A 16,946-nucleotide genomic window follows, 5' to 3' on the forward strand; every position below is an offset into this window, starting at 1 on the left:
ATGGGTCAGATCTCTCAATAACAACAAACTGTGACTTCTGGAATCGAATCTGTATATACAACTTCAATAAAAGCGTTAGCAAAAACTTACAACTTATCCAGTATAAAACCATCCATAGGACACACTACACTGTGGCAAAACTTCACAAAATGGGATTATCAGAAACAGACAAATGCACCAACTGTATTCAAGATACAACAGACACATATCTCAATGCATTTTGGACCTGCACACCGGTCCGCCAATTCTGGCAACAAGTCATCGACAGATTGTCAACCATGCTTAACTGCAACATCCAGCTGTGCCCAACAACTTGCATCCTTGGGGACATATCGGAAATAACACAACATAATAAACATTCCACCACTCTCTTAACGGCCCTAATCATAGCAAAGAAGACTATCCTCTTAAATTGGAAATCAAAGAGAAATCTAAACATTAAGATTTGGGAGAATCTACTAATGGACCAAATATCAATAGAGAAATGTTGTGCGACAGTTAGGAAGGGGAAGGGTCCATTCATTGGCCTGCCTTTCCCTTCTGGTCTCCCCAGTTGGTTTTGGCCCTCCTCTAGCCGGCTGCGCCTACTCTGCCCGTGCCCTTGCGGCCTGCGGCGGGGGTTGGATTGGGACATCACGTGGTGCCGGGTTCCCCTCCCTGGCTGTGGGCTCCCTGCCTCCCTATGGGATCGGGTCGGGTACTACGCCCTGCCGTGTGGCTGTGGACCTTGTCCACCGCGGGGTGGGGCTTGGGGGGTCGGGGACTGCTGGAGTGCCACCGCCCTAGGGCCCCCTGAAGTGGGCATGCCGCAGGCGGGCCCTGCCTCTTTTAACGCACTACACTAGAACAGTTGGACAAAAAAAGACAATAGGGTTGGGGGTGCTGGATGGGTGGGCGGGTTTTATACCGGGGGGAGGGGCAGATGATGGTGCATTAGTGCACTAAGGCTCTCCCCCCCTCTCCCGCCTCCCTTCCACCCCCCCTATTTTAATGCACCTCACTAGACACTGATATAGGTAAAGACATAGGGCTGGGGGTGTGGGTTGGGGGGGGCGATTTTTATACGGGGGGGGGGGTTGTGGTGCAGTAGTGCACTACGGCTCTCCCCCCTCTCTCCTGCCTCCCTTGTTGGGGGTCCATCGGGGCTGGGTGGGTGGCTGGTGTCCCTGTCACCCTCTGTCCCCCTGCTGTCCCCTCCGTTGCGGGGGCCTGGTCCTCGGTCGCCCTCGGGGCTGGGATTCCCGAGGGTTCCCTCGCGGTCCTCTTGGGGGGGTGGGGTGGCGCGCAGCTGGGGGGGTGTTAATAGGGGTGTTAATACGGCAGCCATTGGGGTGTCCCTCCATGCCCCCGCGGCCTGGTCCATCAGTCGCGGGGCGCGTGTGGGGGGCGTGGCTGGGGGGAGTGGTCGGGCCGGCTGGGGGGGGCGACTACATTGGATGTTGAAGTATGGAAGCCCGTTTCCGCCAGTTTTAAAAAAAATAAAAAATGAAATGAAAATTTTATTTTTTTTAGGAAAAGTAAATAAAGGGAATTTTTTTAGGAAAAGTAAAAAAAAAAATTTTTTTAAGAAAAAGTAAAAAAAAAAATAAAAAATGCTTATATGCTTCTAGCCCATAGCCATATCATTTTTCTTGAGAAACCATCAATGCAACCACAGATGCATATTCCATAGGGCTTTAATTTGTCATAGCCATCTATATGCCATACATATATACACACTAAAAACTGCTGGGTTATTTTCATAACCCAACTGCTGGGTTCAAGCTGCTGGGTCATAGGTTGGGTGGTTTTGACCCAAAAATGGGTAAAAAATTGTGACCCAGCATTATGGGTTAACGATTACTTCGTTACCTAGCAACAGCACAAAAACCAGCGGCTGTCCTGCAGATGAAATGGTCTGGACATCGAACTGACCAGTAGTGATGTTCGATACCACCGATTTCCTTTCCGATCCGATACTGTGTAAAATTCAGGCTGGTATCGGCGATACCGATCCGATACCGATACTTTGTGAAAATACACCTATTGTATCTGGTAAATCTAAAAAAAGTAGTGTATTTCTGAGTTATTTTTTTATTTATTTTAAACTTGTAAGTATATCGAGGTAGCGGCCTCATTTACGATATAGTCGAGCTGATACAACAACAGAAAAAACAAACAGAGGACACAATCATATGAAATATGTGAAAATGGTGTTTTAAACACAAACAAAAAAGAATATAAGTAAAACAATAAAACAATTACAATAAATAATTGTTTTATTATTAAGAACTAGAACTAGTAGTTCCCACCAACTGCGTATCATTTAGACAAGATCTCAATGGTTTAGTTACTTTCCACTGTGTTCCTGTTAATGATATACACTGTCTCAAATGATTGAAGTAGCAAAAGTATCGATATTTTGATTTGAGAATCGATTTTAGAGCATAAAGATCTGGTATTGGAAGTATCGATATTTCAGTATCGATCCGCACATCACTACTGACCAGTCACTGGCCCAAGACTGACTCAAACTGCTGTCTCAAACTGTTGTGCGAACACAGTTCTATCCCCGCTCCCATTCATCAGTCGCATCAATTGACACACAGTTTCTCTGTCTGTAATTATTCTGCCCATTCAACATATTTGGTGCATCCAACTGTAGCTGTGTTGCTTGCCAAACGTTTGCAACTGATGATCTATGAAGGCATTAAGGTCTGCAAAGCTTTGTCTCAGCCTCTTCAAACTGTAGCTGCGGCACAACACACATTCAAGCCCATTTAGACCTATCTCATAACAATGACTTAGTATCTCATAATTATGACTTAGTATCTCATTATTATGACTTGGTATTTCATAATATTGACTTAGTATGTCATAATTATGACTTAATATCTCATTGACATTAACCTGGTGCAATTTTTTATCGTACAATAACTTACCTATCTATTTATCAGATAGAAGTGTACATAGTGTGTATATATCTGTAATAGTTGCCATATTTTATTTTATTTTATTTTATTTTATTTTATTTTATTTTATTTTATTTTGTTTTATTTTACCCTTGTCATTGCTATTATTACTGTTATTATATATTTTAACTATGTTAGTACATTGTTGTATTCCCCTGTCCCGTGTTGTAAGCTGCTGTAACAAAAGAAATTTCCCCCAATGGGAGACAAATAAAGTATATCTTATCTTATCTTACTATTATAACTCAGTATCTCATTATTATGACTTAGTATCTCATTATTATGACTTAGTATCTCATTGTTATGATTTACTATCTCATTATTATGAACTATATTATATATATATTTTTTCAATTTTAATTTTTTTTTTTAAACGGGCTTCCATATAGAAGTAAATACACTCATAACCAAGATAAATAAATACATAAAAAAACTTATACAGAAATATGTAAACAATTGTTTTCCTCGGAGTCTCAGGGAAAACGGTGTTATAATAGTTGATGAATTTGGTGCATTTTTTGTCCTTTTCTAAAATAAATGATTTAATACAGGACTTGAATTCTAGAAAGAAATTTGAAAACTTCGGAAGTGACTTTGAGAATTCTGTTTGTGAATGAAAAACTTGGCATATAGTATAATGAAGTTTATGAAATGTTCAAGAGCAATATTTTCCTTGTTAGTAACAAACAATGTCTTTGAGTTTTAGAGAATAAACATTATTAGCAACCGAGAAAAATTATATTCAATGTCTTTTGCGTAGTTCACATTAGAAAAAAAGGTGAGAAATTGTTTCTGTATAGTTTTTGCAAAAGTTGCACTCATTCTCAGTATCTGTAAACTTAGCAATGAGGCTGTTAATCATGATACATTTAATGTAGTATTTTGAAGTGTACCTGTGTAGCTTTGTTTGAGATACAGTATCTATAAGGGAAACGCCAGGCCCTCCCCCAGTTTATGTTCTCAGTCTTAGATCTCCAGAAAAATGTTCCTCTTGGAACCAATTTATTGTTACTTTATATATACGTAAATGTTGTTTTCATAAGTGTATTTTACTTTATATATATTGTATTGCTGTCCTGTCTTCTGTATGTATGATATGTTTATCTTATCTAATCTGTCTTCACTTGATTTATATGTGTCACTGTTTTCTACTACCTATGTATACCTTTACTCTTGAATAATAATAACTAAAAAAAACAACTCTAAAATAAAAAAGAGTAGAAGTAGAAGATCCAAATAGAACTGTAACCTGAAATGTCTTTGTCTACTTGGTCAGAGAAGCTGGTGATGAAATGTAAAACAAAAAGTTAGTTCACACTATTTTTCACCTGTTGGTTAATCACAGTTTGATTGGAGGTTCCATGTTTTATATTTATATTGCAGTTCTTGATTGAAAACACCAGAGAGCGGTATACACTCATTGTGTGGAAGAATGTTCCAGTGGATGGTAGATTCATCTCAACATCGGTAACTGGAACGTCAACATGGAAACATAATGTTTTATTTGTATTAATTAAAAATGATTAATAACGTCATCATTGAAGATTTCTGTGTTCCGATCAGTAGACTAAGGTTTGTGAATATTTAGGAATACAAGCATCAACCACCATGCATTGACCGACACTTCCGGTTTACAAATAAATTCATTCATTTTTTTAATACTTCATTGCCATGTATTTGTTAAATGGTTTGCAGCTCAAAAATAAAAAAATGCATACATTTAACAGCTAAGAATGAGACATTTTCACTGATCAACTTATCCACATCACTTATCACTCTCCCCTGCTTTGGGTGTAATCCTTTTTTTTTTACATTCATAAATGCATTTTGTCATTCATGTATTACCTGCCCCATGTTATTTATTTCTTCTTTAAATTATGTGATAAATCTGATCTATGTGTAAATCACGATTAGTGACTCTTGCTGTGAATGTGTCCGGATGTTGACGGTTATCAGAGGATTCGGAGCTGCTAACGTCAAATAACTTCAGTTTCACCACGGACAGGCTGCGATTCTCCTAAAACCAGGTAAATCAGCGTTCAGCTCCATGACAGCTTTATTATTTCTGTCGTAACCAGTAACAGTGTCAGACAATGCTATAAAAATGTAGTCAGCTGTGTTATTTGTAAGTTTGGGGCATTATCTTCAGTCTAATGTTTTTGTCGCTTGAATGGCGACGCTATAGATAGCTTACGACAGCTAGCAAACACGCTGTGCTTGGACAAACAGATCTTTGTATACCAAGTTACCTTACCATTTGAATACAAACAAAACATCAGTGGAAGTTGTTCTTTAAGTTATTTGTCTACAGGATAAGTTCTCCTCGACCTGTCGATTAAGCCCCACACACTACGCCTGATTCCGTTTTCCGTTAGCTACCGTCAACCAACGGTAATAATAATAATGACAGATACTTCTGATGATGGACCCCAAATGTAGTTAACACTAATGTCGGGTTTTCGCTAGAATTGATTACGCAACTAAGTTATTTATGGTTAGTTGTGCAAGTGGCTTTGAGCTGGATTATCAGGGAAAGGATTAAAAAACAGCAGCTAGCTAGCGAGCTAGTTGGTAAGCTAGGGAGCGTTAGGTTAGCCTTCGTGTGTGAGAAATGTCTCTTGAGTACATTGTGGTTGTTCCCTGCCTCACATCTCAAGATGTGGCCTCACATCTCAATCTGTGTTATCTTTTGTGTTTGAGTTCGTCTTTATACTGTTTTGGTTTTACTGAAATATGTTACAGGGCAGTTCTGCACCTCAGCTTAGCTATTGTGAAGGGGGACTTGTATTATTGTTGTTGAAAATTGCAGCTTGTTCTCCAATTCGAGTCGCCTCCATGCATTGTAAGCCATTCACTTTATGATGTTGAGTTTCAGCGCATGTTTCCCTTCAGAGATAGTTTTTAAATGTTTGTCTTACTGCACATTGGATAATTATTCAGTCCTGTAGCAGGTGCATTGTTTCGTCTTGTTAAAGCATCTTAAGTTAGATACATTTGTTCCAGTCATGTCAACACCTCGCTGACATGCTCTCAGTGTGAAGTTAAGAGTGGGTTTAGCAAAAGTTGAATGCAAGCAGAGGTGTCAAAAGTTGACCAGATTCATTACTCAAGTAGAAGTACAGATACTAGGGTTTAAAAAGACTTCTGTAGAAGTTGAAGTATCAACTCAAGCTTTTTACTAAAGTAAGCGTGTAAAAGTTCTGGTTTCAAAGCTACTTAAAGTATCAAAGTAAAAGTAATGTAAGGGGAAAAAATGTCATTAAGGACAAAAGCTTAGGCTGTGCCTATTTACTACCCCACCTCCCAAAAAAAAAAAAAAAAAAATTCTGAAGGCCATACTGACTATCATGTTATATTAATATGTTAATGTTGAAATATTTGGGTTGCATCTGTTTCAGCCGCATTTATGCCCATTGAAAATGAACACATTCTTCTACAATGCAAATACATTAAAGAACCATATATGTGTACTACTGAGCATTAACATGTTTCATGGAGTGAAAGACATGATGACTCGTTGCCTATAAGTATTTTAATGGTGCAAAAAGTCAAACTTCACAAACAAGCCGCAATGAAATAAGATTAACGAGGCTATTTTTTAAAATGTAAGGAGTAGAAAGTACAGATAATTGCCTGAAAATGTAAAGAGTAGAAGTAAAAAGTTGGCTAAAAAATAATTACTCCATTTAAGTATGGATACCCAAAATTTCTATTTAAGTAAAGTAACAAAGTATTTGTATTTCTTTACTTGACACCTCTGTATGCAAGCAACTATTTTAGTGTTTTTTTCCAGTCCCTCTGCTGCTTGCTACAGTCATGAGTTATTGTCCAGGCTTCACTGTAAATCTTGAATTCTCAAATGTCAGTGTTGTTTCCCTGAGAGGTTTTCTGAACACAGCTTTGAGCCGCTGCATGCATTATTTAGCTGGAGAGCGAAATCATGCTTGCTTCAGAAATGTGAACCCTGAACCAGAGAGCTCTCACTTCTGCTGTTACATGTTGTGGTTTTCTTTCTTCCTCCTAATCTCACTGTTATGCATCAGTCAGTTGCTTTTCTGTGTGTTCCCCTGTTGTCTTGACCTTTTTGGATATGTGTGCACAGTAAGACCAGCAGTAACACAAAGTACTTCATTAGCCTCTGTGACTATTGATGGAACATTTTATGACTTGTGCGAGGTCTGTCAGTGTAATGAGCCACAGCACTCATTATTTTTTAAATGCCTTGTAGAATTGAAGTCCTAAGGAGCGCTTCGAGCGGAGCTCCATTTCCAACTCCATTCCCTCGACACACATCTGGCCAGTATGTCAAGTGATCCCCCTCCTCCGTACCCCGGGGGTCCCAGCGCTCCGCTCATTGAGGAGAAGAATGGACAACCAGGTATGTTTGAGATCATTACATTTGAGGTCCCCTATATATTCTCTATTGTTGGAAGTTTCCTTCTTCATGTCTTCTCTCTGAGTCTGACATTTTTAAATACAATAAGAATGTTATTTGGAATGCTGTCTAACAATTTGTCAGGTTTTTTTGTGACAGATATTTTCACATAACTTATTTGCATTTGTAGAATCTGACTCTAACATGTCTACAACCATCTTCCCTTTTTTCAAACAGTTCCCATAAGAACTGCTCCCATACAGGGACAGCCATTACCTCCAGACTATGGTCCTCCACCCTATGAGGGCCCAGGGCCAGGCTTCCTTCCCCCACACGTCCCAGGAGAAGGACCCATGCCAATGCCAATGCCTCCACCTCCAGGTGCTGCACACAGTCTGGATGTAAAAAAAATACATGTGAAGACTTCAAAAGAGCCACTGCCAGAATAAGAGGCTATTATGAGAAGTTGTTGTAGCTACTGCTAGCAGTTCCCTTTATTTAAGGACATGATACGAGCCACTAAATCCAATATTTATCCATCTTTGTTATTACAGTAATACAAAGCTTGGTTAAATGGCTCACTACACCAGTAAAAGCTTATCTGTGTCAACAACCATGTACAGTCGATTGAGTGTAATTCCATGCTTTACAGGTGGCCACTATCCACCCCCGCCCGGTCACTTCCCCCACCCGATGCCGGGACAGATGGGTCCAGGTCCTAGTCACTTTGTCCACATGGGAGGCCACACAGCGACTGTCCTGGCTCCTCCGGGAGCAGCCACCACTGTTACTGTACTGCAGGGGGAAATGTTCCAGACCTCGCCGGTGCAGACTGTGTGTCCGCACTGCCAGCAGGCCATCGTCACCCGCATCTCCCACGATGTTGGACTCATGAACACACTCTTCTGCCTCTTCTGCTTCTTCGTGGGGTGAGTAGATCCAAGGACAGGGTCCAAAATGAAAAGAGGTCACATGACTGCTGAATGGATTTGCTGCTTTTAGTAGATTTGTGTAACCTCCACAACCCCCTGCTTTATATGATGTTTCAAACACATTACACTGTGGAAAGTACTGTACCTTTTTTCAACTATAAAGTGGGCTGTGACCTACATACCAGTGCCATTAATATACCAGTATAAAATATAGAGTGAGGTATGAAGATGGTGTTATAATCTAGCAGTTCAAATTTAATTTCCAGCCATCAGGTGAGAAGAACTGTGGTGTCAGCTGATGCAAGGATGATCAAACTTGCCGGCAGGTTTCAAGTTTATCTGCAGTTCACCAAAGATAAGGAGGAAGTGAAACGCAACTCATGTTGTGAAATAATTTCTCACAAGGGGGAAAAAAAACCTCCATGGACGAGCACATCAGCAGTTATCGAATCAAGTCATCAAATTAAACTTTTTCGCTTTGACTGCTGCTCTGGAACAGTCATCCTCCTCTTTTACTTAAAGTAGCCGCGGTGAGTGCAACCAAACTTTACCACAAGACCCGTTTGTTAAAAAAAGTAATCCAGGGTCGCTGGTGGCCCAGCGGTTTAAATGCCCGACATACAGAGGCTACAGACCTCATCGCAGAGGTCGCTGGTTCGACTCCTGACCGCGGCCATTTGCTGCATGTCTTCCCCAACTCTCTACTCCCCACATTTCCTGTCTCTGTTCATTTGTCCTATCAAATGAAGGCAAAAGTCCCATTATATTAAAACAGAAAAGAAAAAAAGTGTTAAAATTAGCAGGATAAATGCTGATATGATGTATTGGGAGCGAGCGGCAACCTCTGGTCTCAAAACATGAAGCCCATGCAGAAGGGTTATAAACTGCAATTCATCGAGAATCCGCTTGAGGCTGGCTGCAGAAACACTGGAAACCACTTACACACCATTCAAAAAAGATGATCTTTGCAGCATTAATAAACATGTTTACAGCCTGGTTCCAAAAACGGCTTTGGTCTATGTCGCTAATTTCTCTATCGACACACACTGTACGGGGAGTGAACTTTTTTTTTAACCTGACGGTGCAGAAGATATTAAGATTACAAGTTTTGGCCCAAATAAGTACATGACTGACTTGATTGACAGGCGGGAACACTGTAGCTGTTGGCTAGGAGACTCAAAGCCCGCCTCTTTACGACACAATCTTTTGGATGAGTTCAGCATTTCCAATATGGCCCCCATATTGGCTTCAAAACAGCGCTCCGGGACAGATGGGTGACATCACGTCCATTATTTATACAGTCTATGATTGGAAGTCAAGTCAGTAAAATGACTGTCAGGCCTAGGCAAATAATTAGTTCATAATCATTCATTGAAAGAAAAAGGTGGCAAACTGTTTGGTGAATAAATCTCGGGGAGTGCTCGTATAATTGTAGACTTCTAAATTCTTTGTGGGGTATAGCGTGAGTCTCAGCTGATTGGTCATGGGCAGTGGGTTGGTCCATACCTCAAAACAATCACCACCACCTTAGACTGGTTACGGGTATCACGTGGGTAACTAGCAGGATGGCTAAAACAGATTAAAGAGAGCTAAACATCACCACCACTCACTGCATGTATCCTAACACAGCTGACGACTGAGTGGCAAGAGTCACGGGCAGTGCGTGTTTACCTCACAGCTATCAAAGTCACCAAGGAATGTAGTAAGACCTGTATTGTGGATTTGACTCTGGTTAAACAGTGACAGCAGTTAGGAGACATAACATTTGGAACAGGGTAGAAGAATGAAGATGCACAAGGCTTCTGCACATACCACACTTCAGAAGTCATGTGTTCTTTCTCTGTCTCAGGGTTAAACCTTCGAGTCATTATGATTATGAAAGAGCTGTATGTTAAATACTATCTACCAGACATCAGAAGTCAAACTCAGGATCTTCACGGCAGCTAACACTCGGACAGTTTATATGCAAATCACATGCTCTTGTTTATAATGTGCCGCATGCAAATTTCAAAGCTACTGTGGAAGAAGAGATATGATTATGCCGTTACCCGCCAACATTTTTGATCTAGTAAATGTTTTCATCTCCTTTTTTTCTGTTGTGCATTTGCATATGTTGCATACAGAGGTGACTGTGACCTCTGGTGCAAGCAATACTTTCACAATTACAGGCTTCGTCTACATGCTGTTTTTCTCCCCTCACGCAGAAGCAGTTCTTCTTTCCTGTGAAGCCCTGTGCGACATTATTAAGCGTCTGTTCCTCTTTTTCAGGTGTGATCTCGGCTGCTGCTTGATTCCCTGTCTGATTGACGACCTCAAGGATGTGACACACACCTGCCCTTACTGTAAGGGTTACATCTACACATACAAACGTATATGCTAACCACCGACAGCTGTATGCGACAGAGACATGCACATGCACACATACACATTCACTCACAGCTCCTCCTGCTGGTAGTGACAGGCTTCTCCCTCCCATTTTTGCAAAGTGTCGTGTAAGCCCTCTTAAATTGTAAGTGCGGTTTTTCTCATCAGTTTACCGAATATTTACTGTATATATCTTTCATCTTAAGTCTCTCATGTATAAATATGCATTCGAAATGTACAAATCTCACCGATCGGATTATTGTAGAGCACCGAATCATCCGCGGAGATGGATAGACAGCAGTGCACAGGTACGTCGGATCTTTGGTTGGATACTGTAAGAGACAAGCTTAAGATATCACACTTGTACATGAAGAAAAAAATAATAGTCTCTGTATAGAAGAGGAGCCTTGGTTAGAGAAAGCTGTGAATAACGGTCACTTTATTTAAAATCATCTGTGAATCCTGCCGAGAAGGAAGCATATTCAACTGAAAAATGCTGGGTTAGCTTTGTGTTCTTCTCTTATTTATTTAATATATTTTATCCACTGTTTTAACGAGTTAATATTTAGAACTGCAAATATTTTTTTTGTCTACGTTTGATAATTTGATTCTAACAGACCTTGTTTTTCTCCTTTTATTATTATTATTACCCCTTATGAATGTTACCAAACTAACAAACCATTTACAGATCAATGAAGTGATGTATCTGTCTTTGGGGGTGATCAGGATTGATATAACTTAAACAACGTATATTAATCTTCTGGGCTTCAGTTAGTCACATAACTTAGTGATTTATTGTTGACACATTCAGAGCCCGCTGTCTGTGATACTTTTAATTTTAATAATTACGCCAAGATTTGCACTTTAAGTTGGAGTTAAAGCCCCCCCCTTTGATGCATTCTTAAAACCATCAACCTCAGCTGTCACTGGTGCTTTAGACATGTTAGATTTGAGGGAAAACAAAACAACTTCATGAGTACAAGCAGCTACTACTTTTGGTTTCTACTTATGTTTGTTGTCAGCCAATCGAATCCAGCCATGTGCGCTCTTCTTCAGAGTATATCGGAGTCAAAGTGGAGCTTGTTGGCAGCGTGTTACTGGGGACACTTTGCATGACATCTCAGCTGTTAAGTGTCCTCTCTGTGTGTCAGACTGATGCTCCACATTATATTCTTACTAATACTGTTGGCTGATTGTTTGTTAGGTGCCGGATGGTACGCAGGTGGCTAATTAAAAAAAAAAAAAAAAAAAAACAGTGTGCAGAAAAGTGTCTGCAAACTACTAACAGTAGTGGCACCATCATCACATCTCACTGTTTGGCCTTTAATCCTCCTAATATGACATCAGCCCTTAAAGAGTACCTGCATTGCTCAGATGCATGTTAGATTACTGAAAAAAAAAGTATTTGAACTAAATAGAGACCTCTCCGCTAGGAATAAGCTTCAGATCAATGATTGTATCACACATCTTGCAAAATAACATAGTGATTCTACTGAGATTACTACTAACAATGAATCGAGCATTGTTCCAGCACAGCATGCCGAAACTGCCATTCACATTCACTCAACCAGTGCAGCGTTAGTCTGCATGGACCACACAGAGTAAAGAATTCTCACAACAAGCAAGGTCCTTGACTGTATGCGTTTTGATTTTACTTTCATTAAGGCTAGCTAAGCTGTGCAAGGAAGTCGATTTTACGTTGAAGGATTGCATTGAACTTTTAATACAAAGTACTGTATGCCATTGTTGTGGATAATGCTGGTATGCATTGCTCTAAATGTCTGTGATATGTTTAACTATGTAAGTCAGAAATTTGTTTGACTGTTGTATACAGTTACTATTTTATCAATAAAAGTCAGAACATGATCTTTCATCCAAACTCATTTTATTGTTTCGAAAATGATTTATGCATCGAAAGAAAAGCTGTGTGTAAGTATCTGCAAAGACCAGGAGAAAATTAGGTTGTCCTCCCCCTTCAAACTGAGCAGAGACAGCACATCAAACAGAAAAATCAATAAGTACTAGAGTCTGTTTATACAAGCTCAGGAACAAGGGTCGAAGTAAGAGTGTTCTAATCCAAGTGTGTATATATTACAATGTTTACAGTCCAAAGGGTTCAGTCTCTCCATCGGTGCCCACACTGAATATTGCAGCATTTATAGAAAGTGGTCATCGGCTCATCAGCTGATCTGGTCTGGATCTGCATGAAATACGCCCGCAGATGTCCACACTTTGGACACGTTTCTGTGAAGACAAATGAGTAACGTGTTTCAGTCTGAACTTACAACTTACAACTAACATCGAAGACAAGAATATACATCTGCAAAAAACATTTGAATTACTACAAGAAACATGTCTGAGAAAATAAAGTTTAATCTGTGTGAGCAAGAATGTTCTTGTGGAGTAATTTAAAATCAGAGCATTTTTGGTAAGTATGATGAACACGACATGAACTTTGTGAGAATTTACTAGAAGGTAGCAGCAACAGTGCCAGAATGAGGGCTCCCCATGCGTGTTCAAGCAATTTAATCTGCTGCAATATATTATTATGTAGAGATTATTCTATTATTTTCTTGTTTCCTTAAAAATATTAAATTCAAATTAAAAAGAAAGAAAGCACCTGCAGAAATGTATAAACATCCCTTTAACATTATATTTTGCATTACCTAAACGTACTGAATCAGAGGAATTTTAAACTGAATTTTCAAACATTGAGTATTAAACTTGAACTTAAGTAAATTGTATTTATGTATAGCTTTTCACAGACAAAAGTCACAAAGTGCTTTATAAAGACAAGACATACAGAAATATAAATAAAACAAAACCGATAGGCAGCATAAAAAGTGCAGTGGTTGCATGATTCATTTAAAGCATTCAAAGTTGTGCAAAAGCAACTAAATACCTACTTGAACAAGCGTGTTTTTAATAAAGACTTGGTATGTTTGTAGGACTTGTTAGCAATGGTGTAGATTTGTGTATGGACCATATGGACATTTCCCTACCAATCTCAAACGATGGCTGAAATGTCCCCACCAATAAACTTCTACCAAAAATAATAAACATCATCAACTCTGATGAACCTCTCACATTTCACTCTGTTTTCTCACTCTTAATGGCGATCGATTTGTTACTTTCACTTCACTCAGATGACAGAAGGAGCAACACTGTCCCCTTTGTCAGACAGTGGTGGAGTGGCAGGGTCACAGCAGCAGGTGAACTTGAATAAGGACATAGTGGTTCATTTATTTTTAAGTAATATTAAAAGTAGGCCGAGTGAATGCTACTGGTCTTCTCCAAGATTTGAGTCATGCCGAGTCACTGCTCATGACATCAATATTTTATTTATCAGGTGACAGAGAAATCCTGCTCAGATAGGGAGGATTCAGGGATACAGGTAAATTTGACAAGGTGCTATACTAAATGTTTGACTGCATATGTACAGTAGGTAATGCATCGTACAAAGTTAATGTCAGGCTGGCATGGGGTTATTTCATTAGGGTCACCCCGAGTGGTGAGGTGTATACATGGAACAGTTAAAAGTGTAACATGTTGACCTGAGTGGGCGAGTTAGCTGGTAGGGGTGAAGGAATTCTGACAAATATTCTGGAGCCTGGCCGTGTAAGGATCAGTAAGGAAGTGTGAGAATTTTGAACTGGATTCTTAAAGGTGAGGGGGAGCAATGAGGTAAAATAACAACAATGGATGTCTGAAGATAGCGTTAAGAAGATGGCAATATAGGTTATCCCAGCATGTTATTAATTACGAGGCACTCATTGTCTTATCTTTATAATTTGTTTGGTCATTTAATAAATATGTTTGACAAACAGTATCATAAAACAGATGAGTTGTGTAGCCATATATCAAAAATCTATAAAATGCCAAACAGCTGATTCACTCTTGACTGAAAGAGACCGAACATGTAACTCTGTCTTACACTTTTTCAGATATCAAGGATTTGACTATCTAACCTTTATTTTACCAGGAATAACCAGCTGAGATAGCAGAATAAAAAAGTTTCGTACAGAAGAACAAACAACTGACAATAACAAGCAAAATAATAATAATAATGATACTTTTATTTGTATAGCACTTTATAATGCAAGTAACAAAGTGCTTCACAAAAACAATAAAAGCGGACAATAGCGGGAGAGAGGCAATAAAAGCAGACAGAGAATAAAAGCAGAGGTGAAATGTTAAAAATTCAAATAAATTCACAAAAATAAAGGCTTTACTATAAAGGCGTGTCTTTAGTAGTGAAACAAAATTAGGGACTGACTCTGCGAGTCTGGTTTCCTCTGGCAGGCTGTTCCACAGTCGGGGGGCTCTGACAGCGAAGGCCCTGTCGCCTTTAGTTTTCAGTTTAGACCGTGGAACAGCCAGCAGAGCACTGCCAGAGGTTCTCAGACTGCATCCTGGTTTATGGGGGATAAAAGCTCAGATAAATATTTAGGAGCATGTCCATGTTGTGCTTTAAATGTGATTAAAATAATCTTAAAATGAATCCTAAAAACAACAGGTAGCCAAGTAGTGTAGGGATGCTAAAATTGGGGTGATGTGGGAATTTTTTGTTGTTGTAGTTAAAAGCCAAGCAGCTGTGTTTTGCACTGTTTGAAGTCAGTGGATTGATTTCTTGTAAGACAGGTAGCTAGCTGCAGTAGTCAAGATGAGAGAGAAAAGATATTTCTTTATTGATCCCCCGAGGGGGAAATTCAGTTGTTACAGCAACCCAGACATAAGTACAATCAAGAAGAAGTTTCAATAAGTAAAAATGAAATAAAATAAAATACAATAAAATAAAAATAGAATAAAATAAAGATAAAATACAATTTAGATATATACAATGTTACAAATGGAATTTAGATTAAATTGCAGTAATTACAGGCAGTATTAAAAATGGTTCAGTAGTGACAGGTTGGTGTGATTATAGTTGGTAATGACAGATTAAGCAATAAATAAATAAATATGGGTATGTAGTATGACGGTGAGTTGTAGTAAACAATGATAATGTAATGTAATATAACATAATATAATATAGTATAATATAATATAATATATCAAGATAATTATATAATATTATATATTGCATATATGTATTATAATGCCAGCAGCAGTCAAGAAGACGGTTGGAAATAAAGGCGAATGAGTTTTTCTAAGTCTTTTGGTGAAATAAATGCGCTTTCTGCGCTGATAAAAACAGGACTGGACAAGTGTCTTTATTTATGGCTCAAAACACAAGTCCTGCTCAAAAATGACTCCAAGATTCTTTGTTGATGGTTTTATGTGTTTTGCTAATTCATCTAGATTTTCCATGAAAAAATACATCAATAGATAAATAAATCCAGTATTAAGCACTGGTGAAATGATGCTTACTCCTGGTTTTAGGATACCAGCTAAGAAAATACTCTTTGCACTGTAAATGCTTGATATACATGCTGTACATCAAGATACAGCGATTCTGCGATCAGTGGGAAAGTGCAGGATTAAAGTCACAGAGTAACTGGGAAGAGTCATAATGCAATGAAACTGTGAGTAAAATTAGAAGGGTATTCTGATTGTTGATATTATGTCCCACACTACAGATTTAAATCTCCAAAGGTAAAAAGGAGTTGTAATTACTCTGTTACAACTGCAACCGTGATGACACACTGTGATGTGTTTAAATGCCGCTTACCTGGAGTTGAGTCCACGTTTTCCCAAGCTGCAGCCCCTCCAAGAACATCATCCACCTCTTTTAACTTAGGATACTTCCTGTTATTAACCTGTGGAAGAGAACAATATGTCAACTTAAATGACCTAAAGTAACATGTGAACGTAGGAGCAGCATATTAGTCAAAAGAGCTATACGTGGATAGGAAAATCAGTCAAGAATAACACGTTGTGTGGTGATTTTTCACCCTGATGCAACTTAACTCACCTTTCTTGTAATGTTGTGGACATACGGACAGGTGTTACAGGCGAATCTCATACACTTCTGTCCTTCCTCCACGATCAACACATTCCCGCAGGTTGGACAAAAAAGAAGCATGTCAGCAGGGGTATGTGTAGCCTGTAAACAGCTTCAAATTTTCAAATTACTCAACATTAACACAACTTAAGTCGTAATATTTTGGCTACATGTGGAGCGGCGGAAAGGACGCTGATGAAACCAGGTGCAACCCTTTTCGAAGCTCGGCGGGAAACAACGTACCGAGGCAAAGTAACGTTTTAACAAAAATAATTAATTAAAATAAAAGGAAGACAGAACAAATGAGAATGAAATCGTGTAAATTAATGAAACTATGATTTTGTTCTGCAGTAAAATTAATTAAATTAAATTAATACGGT

At 39.0% G+C, this 16,946-nt stretch overlaps 2 protein-coding genes across 3 annotated transcripts; one reads left to right on the forward strand and one right to left on the reverse strand.

The window, feature by feature from the left end:
• Positions 1 to 4,846: 4,846 nt before the first annotated feature.
• Positions 4,847 to 12,501, forward strand: cdip1 (cell death-inducing p53 target 1). 2 transcript variants are annotated; one of them, XM_034711595.1, is made up of 5 exons: positions 4,847 to 4,978; positions 7,180 to 7,329; positions 7,564 to 7,707; positions 7,979 to 8,255; positions 10,527 to 12,501. In XM_034711595.1, exons 2-5 carry the CDS (start codon positions 7,254 to 7,256, stop codon positions 10,636 to 10,638), a joined length of 609 nt encoding a protein of 202 aa, XP_034567486.1. In that variant the 5' UTR covers positions 4,847 to 4,978; positions 7,180 to 7,253; the 3' UTR covers positions 10,639 to 12,501. The 2 variants fall into 2 exon arrangements, with proteins under 2 accessions (XP_034567486.1, XP_034567487.1); XM_034711596.1 differs by lacking the exon at positions 4,847 to 4,978 and adding an exon at positions 5,220 to 5,342.
• On the reverse strand, positions 12,491 to 16,803 carry polr3k (polymerase (RNA) III (DNA directed) polypeptide K). The gene is made up of 3 exons (XM_034711598.1): positions 16,537 to 16,803; positions 16,294 to 16,381; positions 12,491 to 12,866 (listed from the first exon to the last, which is right to left on the reverse strand). Exons 1-3 carry the CDS (start codon positions 16,645 to 16,647, stop codon positions 12,739 to 12,741), a joined length of 327 nt encoding a protein of 108 aa, XP_034567489.1. The 5' UTR covers positions 16,648 to 16,803; the 3' UTR covers positions 12,491 to 12,738.
• Between the last annotated feature and the right edge of the window lie 143 nt (positions 16,804 to 16,946).

This window comes from Notolabrus celidotus, chromosome 20 (assembly GCF_009762535.1).
Source record: "Notolabrus celidotus isolate fNotCel1 chromosome 20, fNotCel1.pri, whole genome shotgun sequence".
Classification (NCBI taxonomy): Eukaryota; Metazoa; Chordata; class Actinopteri; order Labriformes; family Labridae; genus Notolabrus; species Notolabrus celidotus.